Source organism: Heterocephalus glaber, unplaced genomic scaffold, assembly GCF_053883595.1.
Source record: "Heterocephalus glaber isolate CG9 unplaced genomic scaffold, H.glaber_assembly_v1.0 deba00001444, whole genome shotgun sequence".
Taxonomy (NCBI): Eukaryota; Metazoa; Chordata; class Mammalia; order Rodentia; family Bathyergidae; genus Heterocephalus; species Heterocephalus glaber.
The window spans coordinates 8,994,602-9,013,373 of record NW_028258297.1 but is presented as its reverse complement, the minus strand read 5'-3'; the positions used below and the strand labels follow the sequence as shown (position 1 = coordinate 9,013,373).

Sequence of the window (18,772 nt, the reverse complement as noted above, 5' to 3'; positions counted from 1 at the left end):
CTAAAAAGGACATGGAGATTTAGCTCAGTGGTTTCACCGCCTGCTGCACAAGCGCAAGGACCCGAGTTCGATCCCCGGTACCAAAAAAACCCCAAAAATACAAAATAAAATAGGGATTTGGGGCCAGGCGTGGTGGTGCATGCCTGGGATCCCAGGACTTGGGAGGCTGAGGCAGGAGGATCACTGGGAGTTTGAGGCCAGCCTGGGCTACATAGTTCAAGGCAACCCTGAACTACATAGTGAGAGCCTGTCTCAAAAAACATGGGCCGGGGATTTAGCCCAGTAGTTCCGTCACCTGCCTCGAAAGCGTAAAGACCCGAGTTCGATCCCCGGTACCAAAAAAAAAAACAAAACACAGAGGGCTGGGGATTTAGCTCGGTGGTTTCACCACCTGCTGTGCAAGCGCAAGGACCTGAGTTTGATCCTGGTACAAAAAAAAAAAGAAAAACACACACACAAATAAATAAATCAGGGATTGGGGGCTAGAGATGTAGCTCAGGAGTAGAGAACTTGCCTAGCATGCTAGTTTTTGCTGCCAAATGATTTAAGTATCATTTTAAAGAATGCAACAAGGGATTATGACCTGTATTATGCCTTTTTACAGAGAAAACTATAGGTAATTTTTTTTTTTTTTGGTGCTGGGGATCGAACTCAGATCCTTCCACTTGCGCAGCAGGCAGCGAAACCACTGAGCCAAACCCCCAGCCCTTTACAGAGAAAACTAAGCTTTAGGCCAAGAGGTTAATAACTTAGCAGAAAGAACACAATTAATTAAAAAGTAAACTCCAGAGTCTGGGAAGAAATGGGCTGACTTTATCATGGTCATCTATCAGTACTGATTTTCAAAATGGAACTTCAGTATCGTAAGCAGTGGGAAAGGTGCAAGGTTTTGCTCAAGTACTTGAAGGACAGAGTTGCCAGTGGCCAGTGATGTGGATGCCAATGCAGTGGAAGGTCTACATGAGCTGTGGAGGAGGAGGAGGAGGAGGAAGCAGGAGAGTAGCAGAGCAGCCAAGTTCAACAGCTTGGTCTCCATGGAATTTAAACATCCTCTCCCTCAAGAGACTGGAAGCTGTGCGTCAGCCCCTTGCAAAGGCCACATAGACAAGACCAAGTCACGTGAGGACATTGAGGTGTCACTGTTGATGGCTTCCTGTCCCTCACTGACAGTAGCTCACATCCTGATCTTTTGTGCTACCATTGATTGTTTCAAAACAACCAGGCTCAGAAGACAGGAAGCACTTGGTCCAGAGGGTCACTTATGGTGGGCCTGTGGCCAGAGTGCAGCTCCATGGCCAGGGGCAGGAGCCCGGGCACAGAGCCTTCAGGTCATGGGCCCCCCCAGAACCAATACCCAATGCCCCAACACTCCCTCTCCTACCATCTCCACTCTTTGACCAAAATGCTGCAAAATGCAGCTTGGGCCTAGCATGCTTCTGTGCACCCCTCCTGGGGCTAAGGGCAGCGATGCCAGCGTGGTCTCCCACAGCCTCCACCTCCATGAGATGCCTTTGTTTCCTGTCCTTCCTGTGGTGCCTACACTAGGAGGCCGCACAGGCCCTACTCCCATAGCCCCGTGGCTTCTCCAGCTTGAGTGGCACCCATAAGAACAGGCCCTGGAACTGGCACAGCTGTGGCCATGTCCTGCTGGTCCGCTGCCTGGACAGACTGCAGAAGACCATGGGATGGAGGCCTGGGCCATTCTGAGAAGCAGCCTGCACCTCCTGGGCCAGGCCAGGCTGCACTGCCAGCCTCCAAAGACACAGATGCTGTTACCATTACCTTCTCAGTGACCACTGTCCATCTGAGCCAGTGCTCGCTGGGCCTGACCTGGCCACCTTGAGGATGTTCTCGCCATCTTCTGGTGCCCCAGACCCAGTGGTTGAGAATAAACATACCACCAAGTGACAGGGAAGCTGTGGCTTTGGGGCCACCCACACACCCCTTAGACCTGGCTCTGGAGCACCAGGCCAAGCAAGATGGCCTTCAGGTCTGCAAGACAGCCCTCGCCCAGCAAGTCACAGCTTCTGTGCCTCTTTCACCTTCGAAGAACTGAAAGTGATCAAATGTGTGCCTGCCCCTGGCAGGGCCCCTGCCAAGTTTTGTCAGAGGGGAGGAAGAAGGGGGAGGGGTTTGAATGGTGATTTTGTTGATGATGTTGGTTTGAAACAGGGTCGGCCTTTGTAGTTCAGGCTGGCCTCAAACTCACCACCAAGGCAGGACGATCACAAGTTGAAGCCCAGCCTGGGCAACGGTAGTGATTTAGCAAGACTCTGTCTCAAAATAAAAAATAAAAAAGGGGCCAGGGATGTAGCTCAGTTTGGAGGCCCTGGATTCAATCCCTAATACTGAAGGAGGGAGGGAGGGAAGGAGAGAGAGAAAGAAAGGAAGAGAAGAAAGTTAACATTGACTCTCATCCTGACATAAAATGAATATATGTCAAAGATTACATTTAACTCATTAATGTTTGTTTGTTTGTTTGTTTGTTTGAGACAGCATCTCACGATGTAGTTCAGACTGGCCTTGAACTCTCAGCAATCCTTCTGCCTCAGCCTCCCAAGTGCTGGGATTATAAGCATACAACACTACACCAGACCTAGCTCATTAATTAATAAGGGAATCAGGCAGATGCCACAATTTGTTTTTTAAAAAGACAAAGAACTACATGTTTATCTGGAGTAAAGCAATGTTGAAATGTATTTCCAAATGAGTGTAAACGTGGATTTTCTGCAGGAGTGGGAGGCAGCCCTGCATGGGACAGAATTTATTTTCAGGTATGTAGATAAGGATCCCTTGCACTGCTATCTTTTATCCACTCTGTACAGAGTTGTAAAATAGCCTAAGGACAAAGAAGAGCCTTTAATCCACGCAAGAACTAGATAATCCCAGGGCTCTAGCTTGTCACTGAAAGCAAAGCCAGTAATCTCTTTTGCTTATTCCCAAATCTTTCAACTTTCCTTACCCTGTCAGATTTTTTTTTCATTTCAGTGGTGGGGGTTGAACTCAGGGCCTTTGCACTGAGCTACATCTCCTGCCCTTTTTGTTTCTGTTTTTTTTTTTTTTTTGGTACCGGGGATCAAACTCAGGACCTTGCACTTTCAAGGCAGGCAGTGGAACCACTGAGCTAAATCCCTGGCCCTTGGTTTGCTTTTTACTCTGAGGCTGAGTCTCATTAGATAAGTAAATTGCCCCGGCTGGACTTGAATTTGTAACCTCCCTGCCTCAGCCTTGCAGAGTGCTGGGATTACAGTCCTTGTACAGAATGCCCCTCCAGAGCTCTCTTGGGAGCCTTTCCCAGTTAGTTGATCTTGTCTTCTCCCTCCCTGTTCTTCTCCCATTCCTGTTTCCCTCAGTGCTTGTTCTCTCCTACATTTTCAGTCATCATTGTCAGCTTCACCATCTCTGTTTTTGCCCAGCGATGCCTGGCACCATGGCATTTTACTTATTTGATGAGCAGATGGGATGGGCCTCTGAACTTTGGTTTCCTCTGGTGTAAAGTGGGAATGAGCTCATCTAAACCTACGGCTTACTCATGCATTCAAAAAATACATCAGGAGGCCTGTCCTATGGCAGATTCTGTTATCTTCATTATGTGTAATACTCAGCATCTCTGTCAGTCTTCACCAGTCCCTAAAACAGTGGTCTCAACAAGTCACCGGGCAGCTTAAAGTGTGGGTTGTGAGCCAGGTGTGGCAGTGCACCCCTGTAATCACAGCACTCTGGGAGGCTGAAACAGGAGGATCACAAGTTCAAGTTCAGCCTGGGCCATTTAGCAATTTAATGAGACTCTGTCTCAAAAGAAAAAGGATTGGTGATGTAGCTCAGTGTGAAGCCCCTGGGTTCCATTCCCAGTACTGTGAAAGAAAAAAATGCAGTGGGTTCTGATCCAGGAGGATTGAGGGGCAGAGGCTTTGGGTCCTCGGGGTGCACTCCAAGGAGCAGCATTGTGTTCTCCCTGATGTGTGGAATCTAAAAAAGATGATGAGAAAATAAAAGGAGGGCTACTATTAGATGAGAGGAAGGGAATAAGGGGAGAGAAGTGTGGGATGGCAGGTAATGGGGGATATATATGAGTAAAATAAATATCACACACATCAAAACCTCCAAAATGTGAAACTAAGGGGATGCAGGGCAAGGGGGTGAAGGGGGTGAAAATGATTAAGTATGTTATATGCATGTAGGAATCTGTTAGAATGAAACCCATTGATCTGTAGAACAATTTTTTTTTTTTTGGTACTGGGGATCAAACTCAGGTCCTTGCGGCTTCGAGGCAGGTGGTAGAATCACTGAGCTAAATCCCTGGGCCTAGAACAAATTTTTAAAAGTGATAGCCAGGCGTGGTGGTACACCCCTATAATCCCAGTACTCTAGAGGCTGAGACAGGAGGATTGCTGGGAGTTCAAAACCAGCCTGGGCTACACAGTGAGTTCAAGGCCAGCCTGGACTATATAGCAAGACCCTGTCTCAAAAACAAAACAAAAAAAACAAACAAAAGAAGTAAGCATGGAGGTCACAGAGGTCCTGAGAGAAGGGTGCCACCATGTTTTGATGCCACAAGATCCTGTGGTTGATCCCCTAGACTACAAACAACCCAATGCCTGTTTTTCCTCCACACAACGGAAAATCCTGAGGACAAAACTTGAAAACCAGTGGACATGTTGGTACACGGCTGTAATCCCCACTCTGAGGCTGAGGCAGGAGGATGGTAAATTTGAGCACACCTGGGGCAACTTAGCTCCTTAGTGAGACTGTCTCAAAATTAAAAGAAATAAACTTGTGCAAATGGAAGAGGACCAAAACATGGGAGGAGAAGGGAATGGGGCCTCAAATGAATTAAGATGTGTTCTGTACATGCAACAGTTCCTCATGATGAATGTGATCATTATGTTGTGCAAACATGTACTGATAAAAATGAAAATTTAAAAAATAAAAATAAAAATAAGATATAGGGCTAGGGATTTAGCTCAGTGGCACCGCACCTGCCTCACAAGCACAAGATCCTGAGTTCAATCACTGGTACCAAAAAAAAAAAAAAGATATAAAAAGAGCTGGGGATGTAGTGCAGTGTGAAGGTCCCGAGTTCAATTCCCTGTGCCACAGGGAAAATGCTCCCCTAGCCAAAATGAATGCAGTTGTTACATATGGCAAACGTACATTAATATAAAGAAATGAAAAAATATGTGAATAAATAAATACATAAACTGGGAAATTGAGTCTTTGTTCATGAAGCACAGAAATGAGAACCTAATGTTAAATAAGGCACACAATCTTAAATGTCACATGGTGTCTAATAAGATAAAATATATCTAAAATTCAATATATATAAATTATATATGTACATAGAGCAAAAAACAAAATAGGAAGCAGAGAGAAGTCCAAATAATTCCAATTATCTACCCTGTTGTTTCAAAAATGTTTGAACACATATGTTAATGTTTCATTTATAGTACTAGTTTCTCTGTTCTTTGAAGAGAGTTTTCTGCCTTTATCAGTTAATTCTTTGTAAGACTTTTTTTTAATCTGTGACTTGTCCTCTGAGTAACATTTTGGCCATTCTTCTAAGATTACAGTACAGTGTACTATTGCTATTCTCTGATTATTTTGTTATAAAGTTTTATTTTTCATAGAAATAAGAAGAGGGATTTTTAATATTTTCTTCATCGATATTTATTTGTATTACATTAAAATAACAAAGGAAAAGCACTTTCCCCAAAGCTTCCCTTCGTGTGGCCCACGTCTTGACAATCATCCACGCGAGACTAACTTTGGTTACAGGTACCCAACTCGGGGTGGACACAGTTCTGACACTGAAGGCGAGTTCCATAGCGACACTCCTGTGTGATTTCCCAGCTTCCCGTGGGCTCCAGGCTGTAGAACTGGCACATGGTGCAGGAATCACAGGAGTAGGTACAGATGCGGACCCTCAGGGATGGCCTGATGTCCTTGAGTAGCGGCGTCAGTCTCTCACGGACCCAGGGAAACTGCTCAGGGCACACAAACTGGCTCACACACTTGGCCTCATAGCTCTCCCGAGGGGCGGGGTACAGGCCCTGGGTGATTTGGCTGAGCCCCAGGGTCACTCGCAGCAGCTTCTGCAGGACGCCTAGGGAGATGTGGTTGCCATAGCAACTGAAAGTCTGGAGCCGGGAGCAGAGGCTGAGGGCGGGCAGGATGGCGAGGAGCTTGGCGTTGGTGAGCTCACAGTGCTCCAGGGCCAGGGTCTCCAGGGTGCCGGCCGCTTGTTCGAGCAGCAGTGGGAGGACTTCACGGCTGAAGAGTTTCATGGAGAACTTCCTCAGGAGCAGGTGCTTTAGCTGGCTCATGGTGGGGTTAAAGGTCAGATGCAGCAAGTCCCCTTCCCTCAGCGGGCTGGAGCTCAAGGAGAGGGACTCCAGCGGGGTGGCGCTCCTGGAGAGAGGAGAGCAGAGTGACCTCCTCTGCAAGGCCCTTCCCAGACTGGCCTTCCCTTCGCGTGGTGGTTACGCCTGCCTCGCTTTGGGCCCCACGCGTCACCCCCTCGGCACCACAGCCGCCCGCAGCAGACGCCCTCTAAGATTCCTGGCACGCAGGTAGGGCAGGGCCAGCCACTCACCTGAGGATCTTGTGCAGACGTCCGCGCAGGAAGAAGACGTCGTCCACGTGGAACTCGCGCAGCCCCTGCAGCTGTGCCAGGTGCGTCGCGTACAGGCGCGAGTACCGCTTGTTTTTCGAGTGGGAAGGGAACCGGCGTGGACTCAGGCTACTGAAGTGAAACGTTTGCAGGTTGGTCATCTTCGTGAGCTCGCGGAAAAACTCTCTCGTGCCGTCCCGATTCCAGCTGCTGTGCACCACCAGCTCGCGGACGGAGTCCAGCTGCACCGCGCACAGCAGCCTCAGGACAGTGCGGGCGTTGCTGGACTCGATCGTCACCTTCTCACAGCACAAGTGGACGGCGGCTGTCCTCTTCCCGGCCCACTCCAAGAGGCAGCCCTGGGATCCGTCCCCCTGAACCCCGGATGCACCGGGAGCCTCGAGGCAGAGATGCGCCAGTACTCTCAAGGCCGGCTGCGCCTCCATGCCTGGCTCTGCCTCGCCTGCTTTCTTCTCCCCGGCTTCTGCCTCGAGGGTGTCGGTAACTGCTCCGGGGCCTCTGGACCAGAAGTCCCCGTGCACATCTCGAAGGTCTAGCACTTTCAGTTGCCACCTGCGGTGGGTGAAACAGGAAGCAGTCTGAGAATGGAGGCAGAGACCCAACTTCCAACCTGTGCTGCTCTCTCCCTTTTTAGACATCAGCTGCTCCCCTACTTTTTCCTTCCTCAGCATCAGCCAAGGCCTCTGTGATCCTCCTGGCTCACAGCCTCAGCGGCTGCCCCAACCTGCAGCGCCCACCCTCCCGACCCCCATGGCCCTTCCCGAGCCCCCCAGCACCCCCCTCCAGGATCCCTGGGTCCCCTCACCTGGAGGGATCCTTCAGGGCCAGCAGTGCATCCAGCCCAGCCAGCACGGCCTTGAAGGGCTGCAGGTTTTCTTCTCCCAGCTCAGTGTGGGAGGTCTCCAGTCTCCTCATCTTCATCAGGGCCCCCAGAGGGAGGCAGGGGAAAGGCCAGGCCTGCACCATGGCCTTCAGGACCTCAACATGTCCCCCAGTGAAGGCCTCCTTGAACAGTTCCGGGGAGATCAGGAGAGGCAGGTCATCCAGCATGTTGGGGGCTACGTTCCGTAGAAGCCTCTGCCCGAGCAGTTCCTCCACTGTCGGGGCTCTCTGTGTCTCCATCCTGTCAGATCTGCAAGAAGGGTCCTGGGGATGGCCAGGAAGAGGCATGTGTTGAGACCCAGCTCAAGAGACCCCTTCTGACCCATCCAGATCAGCTCAGGGCCAAAGCCCCTGGTCTGCTATGGTGGGTGACATCTCAGTTCATTCTGGATTTCTCCCTGACCTAGGTGGCCACAAAGCCATGCCCTGGCCCTGTGGGGAGCAGGACTTCAAGCTCCCACCCACTTCCAAGCCCCAACCCTCTGGGGTCCAGGCCTGCTGGGAAGTGGGTTCTGAGGGTTGTTGAAGCCCCGCCCCACCCCACTCTATGGGAAAGGTTTCTGATCATTGCTCTGAGGCGCCAGAATAATAGCTCTGGAAATGCCTCCCACCCAGCTGCCTTTCCATCTCTGGCCTAACTTGAGCCTGGCGTAGAGAGCTTAGGGAGACCCTGTAAAACAGGTGCTGTGGTTTTCCTTTAGGAAAGTTTATAAAAGCTGTGTAACATTTTTATGGAACATGGGGGAATTAAGAAAAACGCTAACTCTGCAATGGAAATAAAATCTCCGCTTTTCAAATATTGTCCCTAGCTGGGCTTGCTGACCCACTCCTGTAATCTCGGCACTTGAGAGGCTGAGGCTGGAGGAGTGATACAAATTCCAGGCCAGCCCAGGCTCTATAGTGAGTTCAAGGCCAGCCTGAACTAAATGTCGAGACCCTGTCTCAAAAAACAAAGCAAGTGGGATATGGTAGCACACGCCTGTATTCCTAGCACTCCAGAGGCTGAGGCAGGAGGATCCCTAAGAGTTTGAGACCAGCCTGGGATATATAGTGAGTTCAAGGCCAGCCTGGACTACATAGTGAGACTCTATCTCCAAAAAATAAAAATAAAAATAAACTAAAAAAAAACCAAAGCAAAGCAAAAACTATAAACACCCCAACCTGATCATGTGAAGAGAGAGAAATCATGAAACCCTCTGTGCTCCTAGACCCCTGACCCCAGGGAACCCTGGTGAGGGCTGCAGGCAGGGACCTCAGGGAGGGCAGGGGCTTACCAGATGCAGAGGCAGGCGCAGGCAGGGCACTCCGAGATCCCAGAAGGGCCAGGTGGGGACTGGAGGCTCCAGGAGTAAGTTCCCCTCCTTGGCCCCTCCAGCTTTTATCCCCCCTGTGAACCTCAACTCCCTCTTTTCAGCTCCTCCCTCCCATCACACCCTGATGCCTGATTGGATGTTTCAGCCCCCACCCTGATGCCTGATTGGATGGATGTTTCAGCCCCACCCTGATGCCTGATTGGATGTTTCGCTCCCCACCTTATTAATCCTATTATGGCTTTCTCTACCTTGATCGGTTTAGCAGATCTGGGCGGGAATGGGGAAGGATTCAGGAAAAGAGTTCAAAGCAAGCATTCAGTCCTTAATTCACGCTACAAATACAGATTCCATTTTATTAATGTGTGGGTGTCACAGTTGTGAGTGTGGAACACGAAAGGGATTAATCTGGTTCTGATTTAGACAGGAATGATCCCTGAGGATCTTTAGGTGGGTGTGGGGGCGAAAGGGATTAATCTGGTTCTGATTTAGACAGGAATGATCCCTGAGGATCTTTAGGTGGGTGTGGGGGCGAAAGGGATTAATCTGGTTCTGACTTAGACAGGAATGATCCCTGAGGATCTTTAGGTGGGTGTGGGGGCGGCACACGGCTAAAATCCCAGCATCGAGGAGGCTGAGGCAGGAGGATCGCTGGGGAATTTGAGTCCAGTCTGGGCTACATAGTGAACTCAAGGACAGTGTGAACTACACAGCAAGACTGTCTCTAAAAAAAAGAGGGAGTGGGGTGGGGGATCTTTGGCTACATCCAAATTTGACTGTGTTCCAGAGCTAGAACCACTGTATCCAGAGGGGATGAGAAAAGGAATGAAGATGTGCTATGTACATAGAGCCACTGCCCACACGGAATGCAAACACTGTCTACTACAAACATACACTAATAAGATGATCTGAGAAAGAAAATAAGATTAACCACTACATCAGGGTTCAGTGGCCTGAAGCCCCAGTCACACCTACTTTGGAAGCTGAGGCAGGAGGATCACATGAACACAGGAGCTCGGATCTGGCCTGTGCTACAAACAAAAAACTCTCCTCAGGGCCGGGGATTTAGTTCAGTGGTTTCACAGCCTGCTGCGCAAGTGCAAGGACCAGAGTTCGATCCCCGGTACCAAAAAAAACCCTCACCTCCAAAAAAACAAAAAACAAAGACGGAGCAGGGTCTGGTGGGCCATGCTGTCTGTCATTGGAGCACTCTGGCAAGTAGAGGCAAGTGAAGTTGGGCAATTTAACAAGTAAACAAGCCCCTCAAAAGCAGAAAATAAAAGAAGGGCCAGGGACGTAACTCAGTTCAAAACCTCTGGCTTCAGTCACCAATACTTCAACGCACATGTGCACACACAGACACCCACACATCTCCGTGAATCTATTCACACTGAGAATAGCAAGGCAGCACCACACTGTTTTATAACTCCAGGAGAGAATCCATTTTTTGTAGTACTGGAGACGGAACCCAGGGCCTTCCCTATTCGAGACCAGCCCTCTCCAATGAACTACATTCTCACTGAGTATTTGGACAAACTCCATTACTTTTAGGGCTGGGGATTTAGCTCAGTGGTTCTGGCACCTGCCTCGCAAATGCAAGGATCCCGAGTTTGATCCCTGGTACCAGAAAAAAAAACAACAAACTCCCTTGCTTTTGAAAAATAGAGCTATGGAACCCCTTTGTACCTTTGAATCCTTTAATAGTTTGTTTGTTTGTTTTGTTTTTTGAGACAGGGTCTCACTATGTAGTCCAGGCTGGCCTTAAACTCACTGTGTAGCCAGGCGAGCCTCGAACTCAGAGTGATCCTGCCTCGTGCTTCCTGAGTGCTGGGATTAAAGGCATTTGCCACCATGCATAGAAGGAATGCTTCTTTTTTGGAGGAGCATTGAGCCCAATTTCAACATCACAGGCTGCACTGCTAGAACATAATGCAAATCATCATGAAGATGTTTTTGGGCTGGGGTTGGAGCTCAAGGACTCTGGACCCTTGGGTACTGCTTGCGGTGAGTACACTAAAGAAATCACCTTGGAGCCAGGTGTGGTGTGGCCCCCTGTAATCCCAGCTCTGGGGGAGGCTGAGACACCAAGATAGCATGTTGGGTACCAGGCCCGGTGACCTGTGACTTAGGGAGACTCTGTCTCCAAATTAAAAAACAAAAAGTTATTTACTGCCAGGCGTGGTGGCTCACATCTGTACTTACAGCACTTGGGGGCGGGTTGAGGTGGGAGGATCGCCGTGAGTTCGAGGCCAGTCTGCGAGGCCAGTCTGCGCTACATAGCATGACTCTGTCTCAAAACAAAACAGAACAAATGTAGGACCAGGGATTTAGCTCAGTGGTGCCATGCCTGCCTTGCAAGCACGAGGTCCTAAGTTTGATCCCCAGTACTGGAGAACAAATGTATCATATGTCAGTATGATAGAGAAAATGTCTTTTCCTACCAGAAAAAAATATTCAGTGAACTCTTTTTTTTCAACTCTTGAAAGATTAGTAGCACTAAAAGAGTAAAACCATTAAAGTATAATTGAGAAGGCATTCTTTTTTGATTAACAAACTTGCACTGTGACTATTACCAAAACAGTAAGTTTGGCATTGGTGGTCCAGGCCTGTATTGAGCACTCTGGGAGGCTGAGGCAGGAGAATCGCAAGTTTGAGCCCAGTCTGGGTAATTTAGTGACTTAGGGAGATTCCATCTCAAAATTTAAAAAGGGCTGGGGATATTGCCCAGGAGTAAGGCCAGCGATCAATACCTTGCAGAGCCACAACAAAAGTGTAATAAAAACAGATTGCAGAGAAGGATTTCAGATAATGGAGGAAACTAAATCTAAACATAGGAACCATTTTATGGGTTAAGTAAAAACTGTGTAAAAATATCTACCTTGGGTCACTCTATACCATTTTCCATTTGGGTTTTTAAGTGATTTGTTTGTCCTTTATGAAACAGGCCTGTGCCAAGTTTGGACAATTGGAGCCCTGCACAGTGGAGTCTGGGTTATTCTGTGAGAGGATCCCCAGCCCACAGCAGTGTCGAAACCATAAATTAGCGAGAAACAGGTTTGAGTCCTGAAATGGTATCCAGCCTTTCCTATCATATCAACTTTGGGGCTTTAAAAAACAACAGCAAACAACAAAAAAATCTTCATAAAAATAGATGCACAAATTGGTTTTTGTGGGAGTTTTTGGTACCAGGGATCAAACTCAGGACCTCGAACTTGCCAGGCAGGCACTGTGCCTCTGAGGTACATACTGGCCTCACAAATTGTTTTTAATGTCTTTTTTTTTTCTTTTGTCTGTTTGAGACAGGGTTTCGCTATGCAGTTCAGGCTGGCTTTAAACACATATTCTAGTCCAGGCTGGCCTTGAACTCGAAGCAATCCTCTTGCCTCAGCCTCCCAAGTGCTGGGATCACAGGCGTGTGCCACCACACCCAGTCTATTTAATGTGTCTTGTAAGAATTTTTTTCCCACTGTGGTTACTGGTGCTTATTTTTTGGTCAGGTTCCTGCTCTGTAGTTCAGGCTGACCCCTGATTTTCCAACCTCTCTTGGTCTCCTCCATGATAGGATTATAGGTGTGTACCACCTTGCCTGGCTGTGATCATTAATCACTGAAGAATGCTGAAGTTCCAGCTCCAAATCCTCATTCTTTGAGAAGTAGTGAATCCGGGTGCTCTAAACACCCAGAAACACCTTCTGCTTCAGGTCTGGATTTCTGGCTACATGCAAAGTTGGGTTCTGAGAGCTGGCAGAGCTGCTTCATTTCTGTCTTAACATTAGGTTCACAGGATATTCCTGCTAAGGTCTGAGGACCAAGGGGGAGGCGAGATTGGCTTAGGGGCTAAATTTTGTGCATGCATGTGGGGGGGGGGGCAGAATCTCACTACGTGGTCCGGCAGACCTTGAACTCCCTGTGTAGCCCAGGCTGGCCTGGAACTCACAAGGATCTTCCTGTGTCAGCCTCTCAGGTGCTGGGACTACAGGCATGCGCCACCACACCTGGCCAAGGTTGAAAATTTATCAAGAATGCAAGATTTGGGCAGGGGATTTAGCTCAGTGGTTCTGCTGCCTGCCAAGAAAGCATAAGGACCGGGTTCGATCCCCGGCACCAAAAAAAAAAAAAAGAATGCAAGATTGGATTAACTGAGAATTAAACTGAAATGCAAATTTGGTTTAATATTTGAAAAAAGCAGGGTTGGTAATCCTAGCACTCCAGGAGGCTGAGGTAGGAGGATTAGAAATTGGGGCTAAAAAAGAAAGGAGCTTGGGGCTGGGGATTTAACTTAGTGGTTCCGGTGCCTGCCTTGCAAGTGCAAGGTCCTGAGTTCAATCCCCAGTACCAAAAAAAAAAAGAGAGAAAGGAGTTCAGCCTGGGCAATTCAACAACTTATTTAATTATTCATTTTCAGTACTAGAGAATTGGACCCAGGGCTTTTGGACTAAGCTACATCTCAAGGCTTGTTTTAATTTTATTTATTTAGGGGGTTTTTTTTGAGTCAAGGTCTCACTATGTAGTTCAAGTTCATCTTCAATCCTGCCTCTGCCTCTGAGTGCTGGGATTACAGGCGTGCACCACCACTGGTTAAATCTTTTGAGAGTAGTTCTCTTAAATTTGCCCAAGCTGAGCTGTAAATCACAATCCTTATTACAGAAGGGTTCCACCAAGTCTAGCACCCTTTATAACATTAAGAAGCCATTTATGTCTTTAGTATGCATATAAATCACAACACCAGTATTCGCACTGAAGCAGCCTTTCCTAACTGCACATTTTGCTGTGCATTGTGGCACACGCCTGTAATCCCAGCACTGGGAAGGCAGAGGCAGGAGGGTTGCCGCCAGTTCGAGGCCGGCCTGGGCTATATAGTGAGTTCAAGGCTAGCCTGAACTGCAGAGTGAGACCTTGTTTTAAACAAAACAAAACAACCTCCCTAACAGTTTATTTAAAAATCTACCGCACAAAATAGCCTTGCTTGTGAAAACTGCGCTCATCGGGCCTGAGCCACCAGCAGGGGGCGCTTGTCCCTCGGGGAATCGTATCTTAATGACAAAGGCTACCTCGCGCTGCCGCCTCCCACCCCGCCGGCTGCGGCAACGCTGCTGTTCTGGTGAATCCTGAGGAGATGGTGGCAGCACGCAAGACTGACTCGCGTTCGTGCCCTGTGTCCCTGCTTTCCCTCCTGTTACCGAGAGAGCAGAGGGAAGTGCATTTCTTTTTTTTTTTCTTTTTTTTTTTTGGTACCGGGGATCGAACTCAGGATCTTACACTTCGAGGCAGGCGGCAGGGAAGTGCATTTCTAATGCAGGCCGGCCGCCTTCCCTGGGTCACCGCACTTTGCTGTGTACAGAATGAACGTAAAGCACGGACGTGTCCTCATTTACATTTAGTCTTGCAAGGTGTTAAAGAGGAGGCAAAGCTGAGAAGCAAACTGATCAATTCAGTGCACTTTGCATTAAAATTTATAAGACTTTATGTATGTATGTATTTATTTATTTTTACAGTACTGGGATTGAATCTAGGGGCGCTCTACTACTGAGCTACATCTGGAGTTTCAAAAATTTTTCTATTTTGAGACAAGGTTTTGCTAATGCCATGCTAGCCTTGATTTTGCAATCCTTCTGCCTCAAGTTCTGGAGTAGCTGAGTTATTAGACATGCATTGCCCTGCTGGGGTAGGAAAGAATTCTTTTTTTGTTTTAGTACCGGGGGATCGAACTCATTTTTTTTTTTTTTTTTTTGGTACTGGAGACTGAACTCAGGACCTTGTGCTTGCTAGGCAGGCAGCAGTACCACTAAGAAAGAATTCTTAAAACCACCTATGTAGAGCTGGGGATTTAGCTCAGTGGTTCCACTGCCTGCCTTGAAAGTGCAAGGTCCTGAGTTCAATCCCCGGTACTAGAAAAAAAACCCAAAAACCACCTATGTACACTGGACGTGGTGATGCATACCTTTAATCCCAGCACTCGGCAGGCTGAGCCAGGATTGCCAAGAGTTTGAGGCCAGCCTGGGCTCTTTAGTGAGGTCAAGGCCAGCCTGTACTATATAACAAAACCCTGTCTCAATCAATCAATCAAGCGTCCTGTTATTGAGGGATCAGATAGAAGGACTGGAAGATTTTTGTCTGTATGAGGCTAAGAAACTGAATGGGAGACAGGTGTGGTGGCACACACCTGTAATCCCGGCACTCAGAAGGCTGAGGCAGGAGGATTGCTGGTAGTTCAAGGCCAGTCTGGGCTACATAGTGAGTTCAAGGCCAGTTTGAACTACATAGTGAGACCCTGTTTTAAAAAAACAAAAAGAGAAAAAAAAAGGGGCTCCAATAGAGGGCTAAATGTTCCTCTCCTGGGCTAACGGAATTTATGGTAAAAGCACACCTGGGCCAGGCATGGTGGACCACACCTGGAATCCCAGCCCTCGGGAGGCTGAAGCAAGAGGACTGCTGGGAGTTTGAGGCCAGCCTGAACTGCATAGTGAGACCCTGTCTTAAAAACAAAACTAAACAGGGCTGGGGATTTAGCTCAGTGGCACGGCACCTGCCTTGCAAGCACAAGGTCCTGAGTTTGATCCCCAGTACCAAAAAAACAAAAAGCAAAACCCAAAACCAAACAAAAGCACACATGGGTGGCTTAAAGGATCTTAACTATCCCATTCTGATGTCCATCATTTTGTCTTGCTGAGAGAGTCCCTAGGATCAGACACCAAATACTGTACTCCCCTGGGGCTTTCTGTACATTGACTTTTTTCCACATGTAGAACTAAAGCAGTTTTCTATGAGAAATCCCTGGCTAAACATTGTTCCTCTTACATAACCAGTTGGAATAGAAGTGTGGTAAAGGATTTGGGATCCTGTAGGCAGATATAGTAACCTGGACACTCCCCCTTTCCTACACACAAGCACGCACACAGAGTAAGCAGAAGTTTCCCTTTAAAATTTGCTAAACATGCCTAGGGATGTAACTCAGTGGCACCATGTCTGCGTGGCAAGTGCAGGGTCCTGAGTTTGATCCCTGGTACCAAAAAAGTAAATAAAATTTTTTTTTTAAATGGCTGAGCTGGCCCGGGGATTTAGCTCCGTGGTTTCACCACCTGCCGCACAAGCTCAAGGACCTGAGTTCAATCCCCGGTACCAAAAAAAAAAAAAAAAAAAAAATGGCTGAGCTGATCCTTTCTGAAACACTCTTGACCTTCTGGGGCCAAGTGAACCCTGAACTCCCTCCTTGCCCCCAAGGACACTGTCCCTGTGGCACAATTGCCATTATCTGTTTGGTGGCTCTTCCTATTTTTTTTTTTGGTCCCGGAGATCAAACTCGGGACCGTGCACTTGCCAGGCAGGCGTTGGCACCACTGAGCTAAATCCCCAGCCCAGGCTTTTCTTATTGAAAAAAATTTATTTGGGTTGGTTGAGACAGAGTCTCACTATGTACGTCGCCCAGGCTGGCCTCCAACTCATGGTGATCCTCCTGCCTCAGCCTCCAGAGTCCTGGGATTATAGGTGTGCATCACCATGCTGGCACCCATTTTAATTCCTAAACTCTGCCTTGACAGCAGTCTCAAAGTTTCCCCCTGACCTTTCCTGAAAATCCCAGACAGTGTCAGCTGTCCTGGGCCACTCAGAGTCCTATTGAGGAAGCCACCCCAAGCTCCCAGCTCCCACTGTCTCTCTGTGGCTCTGGTCTAATGCCTCTGACCCAAGCCCTAAGGACCAGTCCACCTCATGGTGCTTTTTTTCCCTCCCTGAGATGGCCAGGTGTGTTAGGAATAGTTAAATGCAGCGACAATCAGAGTGTGGTGGCCTGAACCTGCTCTCCCAGCACTGGAAAGCTGAGACACAAGGATCGGGAGTTTGAGGCTAGCCTGGACTAACAGAGCAAGTTCCAGGCCAGATTGGGCTTCATAGCAAGACCCAGTCTCAAAAAAAAAAAGGCCAGTGATGTTTGATGCACAAATATTTGCTCCATTTTGGGGCTGGATGACATCACTGTCTTCACAAAGTTGCTTAATTTTCAAGCTGGGCATGGTGGTGCACGCCTATAATCTCAGTACTCAGGAGGTTGAGGCAGGATGATCACCAAAAGTTTGAGGGCAGCCTGGGCTGCCTAGTGCATTCAAAGCCAACCTGGACTACATAGTGGGGCCCTGTGTCAAAAAACCCAATAAATAAATAAATAAATAAAGTTGTTTAACTTTCAAACATTTTTCTTTTTCTTGTTTTTTTAATTCTTTGAATACTCCTGTTTTCTTCAGCTCCTATAAATTTCTCATCAATAGTTCACATTTTTTGGATTTATTGACACGGCATTTCACTATGTTAAGGCTCACCTTGAATTTACAATGGAGCCCAAGGTGGATTCAAACTCGAAATCCTGGTGCCCCAGTCTAGAGTGGTGAGGTGACAGGTGTGAGCCATGGTATCCAGAAACTCACACATTTTAGTAATTTTTTTACTCGAGTCTGAGACTTTAACCCAGTATATTCTCACCGAGCTACATTTCAGTCATTTTTTAATTCTTAATTTTGAGACAGAATCCACATGCCTGTGATCCCTGCATTTGGAAGCCTGAGGCAGGAGGATCACTGTGAGTTCGAGGCTGGCCTGGGCTACACAATGAGTTCAAGCCCACCCTGAACTACATACTGAGATCCTGTCTCAAAAATTTTTCTTCTACCTGCCTCGCAAGTGCAAGGTCCTGAGTTCAATCCCTAGTACCGAAAAAAAAAAAAAAAAAAGAAAAAAGAATTTCTTCTAGCTTATATCATCATGGTAGCCACCTCATAAATTTGCTGGATTGAGTGTCGCAATGAGGTAAAGCCCTGAGCTCAGAGCCTGGCAAAGAGTGAACGGTCAATAAGCTGAGTCTGAGTTGGACAGGGCCCATATGATGTTGGAAGAGGTGCTCTCAAACTTCACACATTTCTCTGCACAGATCTGGTGTCTCATCTCGGAAGGACAGGATCCCCGTGGTGGCAAAAGCTTCTGCAGATATCCTTGCCCCATCTGCTCCTTAGACCCACAGAAACTGAGGCGGGGCATGGAGAGCCACAAGGGCTGCAGGTCAGCAGAGGGGGCGCCCTGGGTGGTGGTTGTCACCCTCCAGCCTGCACTTCCATAAGACCTGGGGTGGGCAGGGGATTTAGCTCAGTGGTTCCGCCTGCTTTGCAAGCACGAGGGCCCGAGTTAGATCCCCGGTCCCCGAAAATACAAAAGTAAAATAAAAACCTGGGCTCTTGCCAAGACGTAATGGGGCGATGGGGACTAGCCCTATTTATTGAGTAACTATTTATTGAGCACCTATGCCAGCTTCTTGGATACAGCAGTAAACAAGATAGACAAAACCTGGGCATTGGGAGCCCTCAAACTAGCAGGGGAAACAATGAACAAATAATTACATAATTAATTGCTGTATTAAGGAAAGAGACGGGGTCCTGGGGCTGAGCGGGGAGGAATCTCCCAAAGAACTTACTGCTTTTTCTCAGCCTCTGTGCCCGATCCCCCCAGGTCAGGTGGGGGTACATGGACCACGCGGAGACACACGTGACGTCATCGGGAGCCAGGCCGAAAGGTGGTCCTGGCAGGTGAGGCTGCTTTGGGGGGCTCGGGGAGAGGGTTATTCATCTATAAATGTTCCTGCGGCGCCGACTGTGTGCCCTACACACAGTGTGGACGACGAACGCAGTCCTTTTCTTCTCGCTATATATGGGGTAGACAGAGCGACAGAAAACGGGCAAATAAATAAATGACGAAGGTGGGCGCCAGGGGCGGGGACGCATCTGCACTCGCTGGACACCCCCTCCCCCGCACCGTGCGAAGAGGTCACCGAGCTAGCGCGGAGAGAGCGCGTCCCCGAGAACCAGGGCTTGCGCCCGCGCCCGCGAATCGCTCCCGAGAGCCACGCGCGTCGCCCCCTGGCGGAAGTCCTGGGCAGCGCAAGCCGGGCGCGGGGGAAGGGGGAGGGGGCG

General features: G+C 48.5%; 1 protein-coding gene across 2 annotated transcripts; it reads right to left on the bottom strand.

Annotated features, from left to right (window-relative positions):
* Positions 1-5,649: 5,649 nt before the first annotated feature.
* On the bottom strand, positions 5,650-18,674 carry LOC101722521 (PRAME family member 12). Of its 2 annotated transcripts, none has more exons than XM_004845904.3 (4): positions 18,277-18,674; positions 7,437-7,777; positions 6,593-7,183; positions 5,650-6,408 (listed from the first exon to the last, which is right to left on the bottom strand). In XM_004845904.3, exons 2-4 carry the CDS (start codon positions 7,751-7,753, stop codon positions 5,760-5,762), a joined length of 1,557 nt encoding a protein of 518 aa, XP_004845961.1. In that variant the 5' UTR covers positions 7,754-7,777; positions 18,277-18,674; the 3' UTR covers positions 5,650-5,759. The 2 variants fall into 2 exon arrangements, with proteins under 2 accessions (XP_004845961.1, XP_021114635.1); XM_021258976.2 differs by lacking the exon at positions 18,277-18,674 and adding an exon at positions 8,788-8,956.
* Positions 18,675-18,772: the final 98 nt, after the last annotated feature.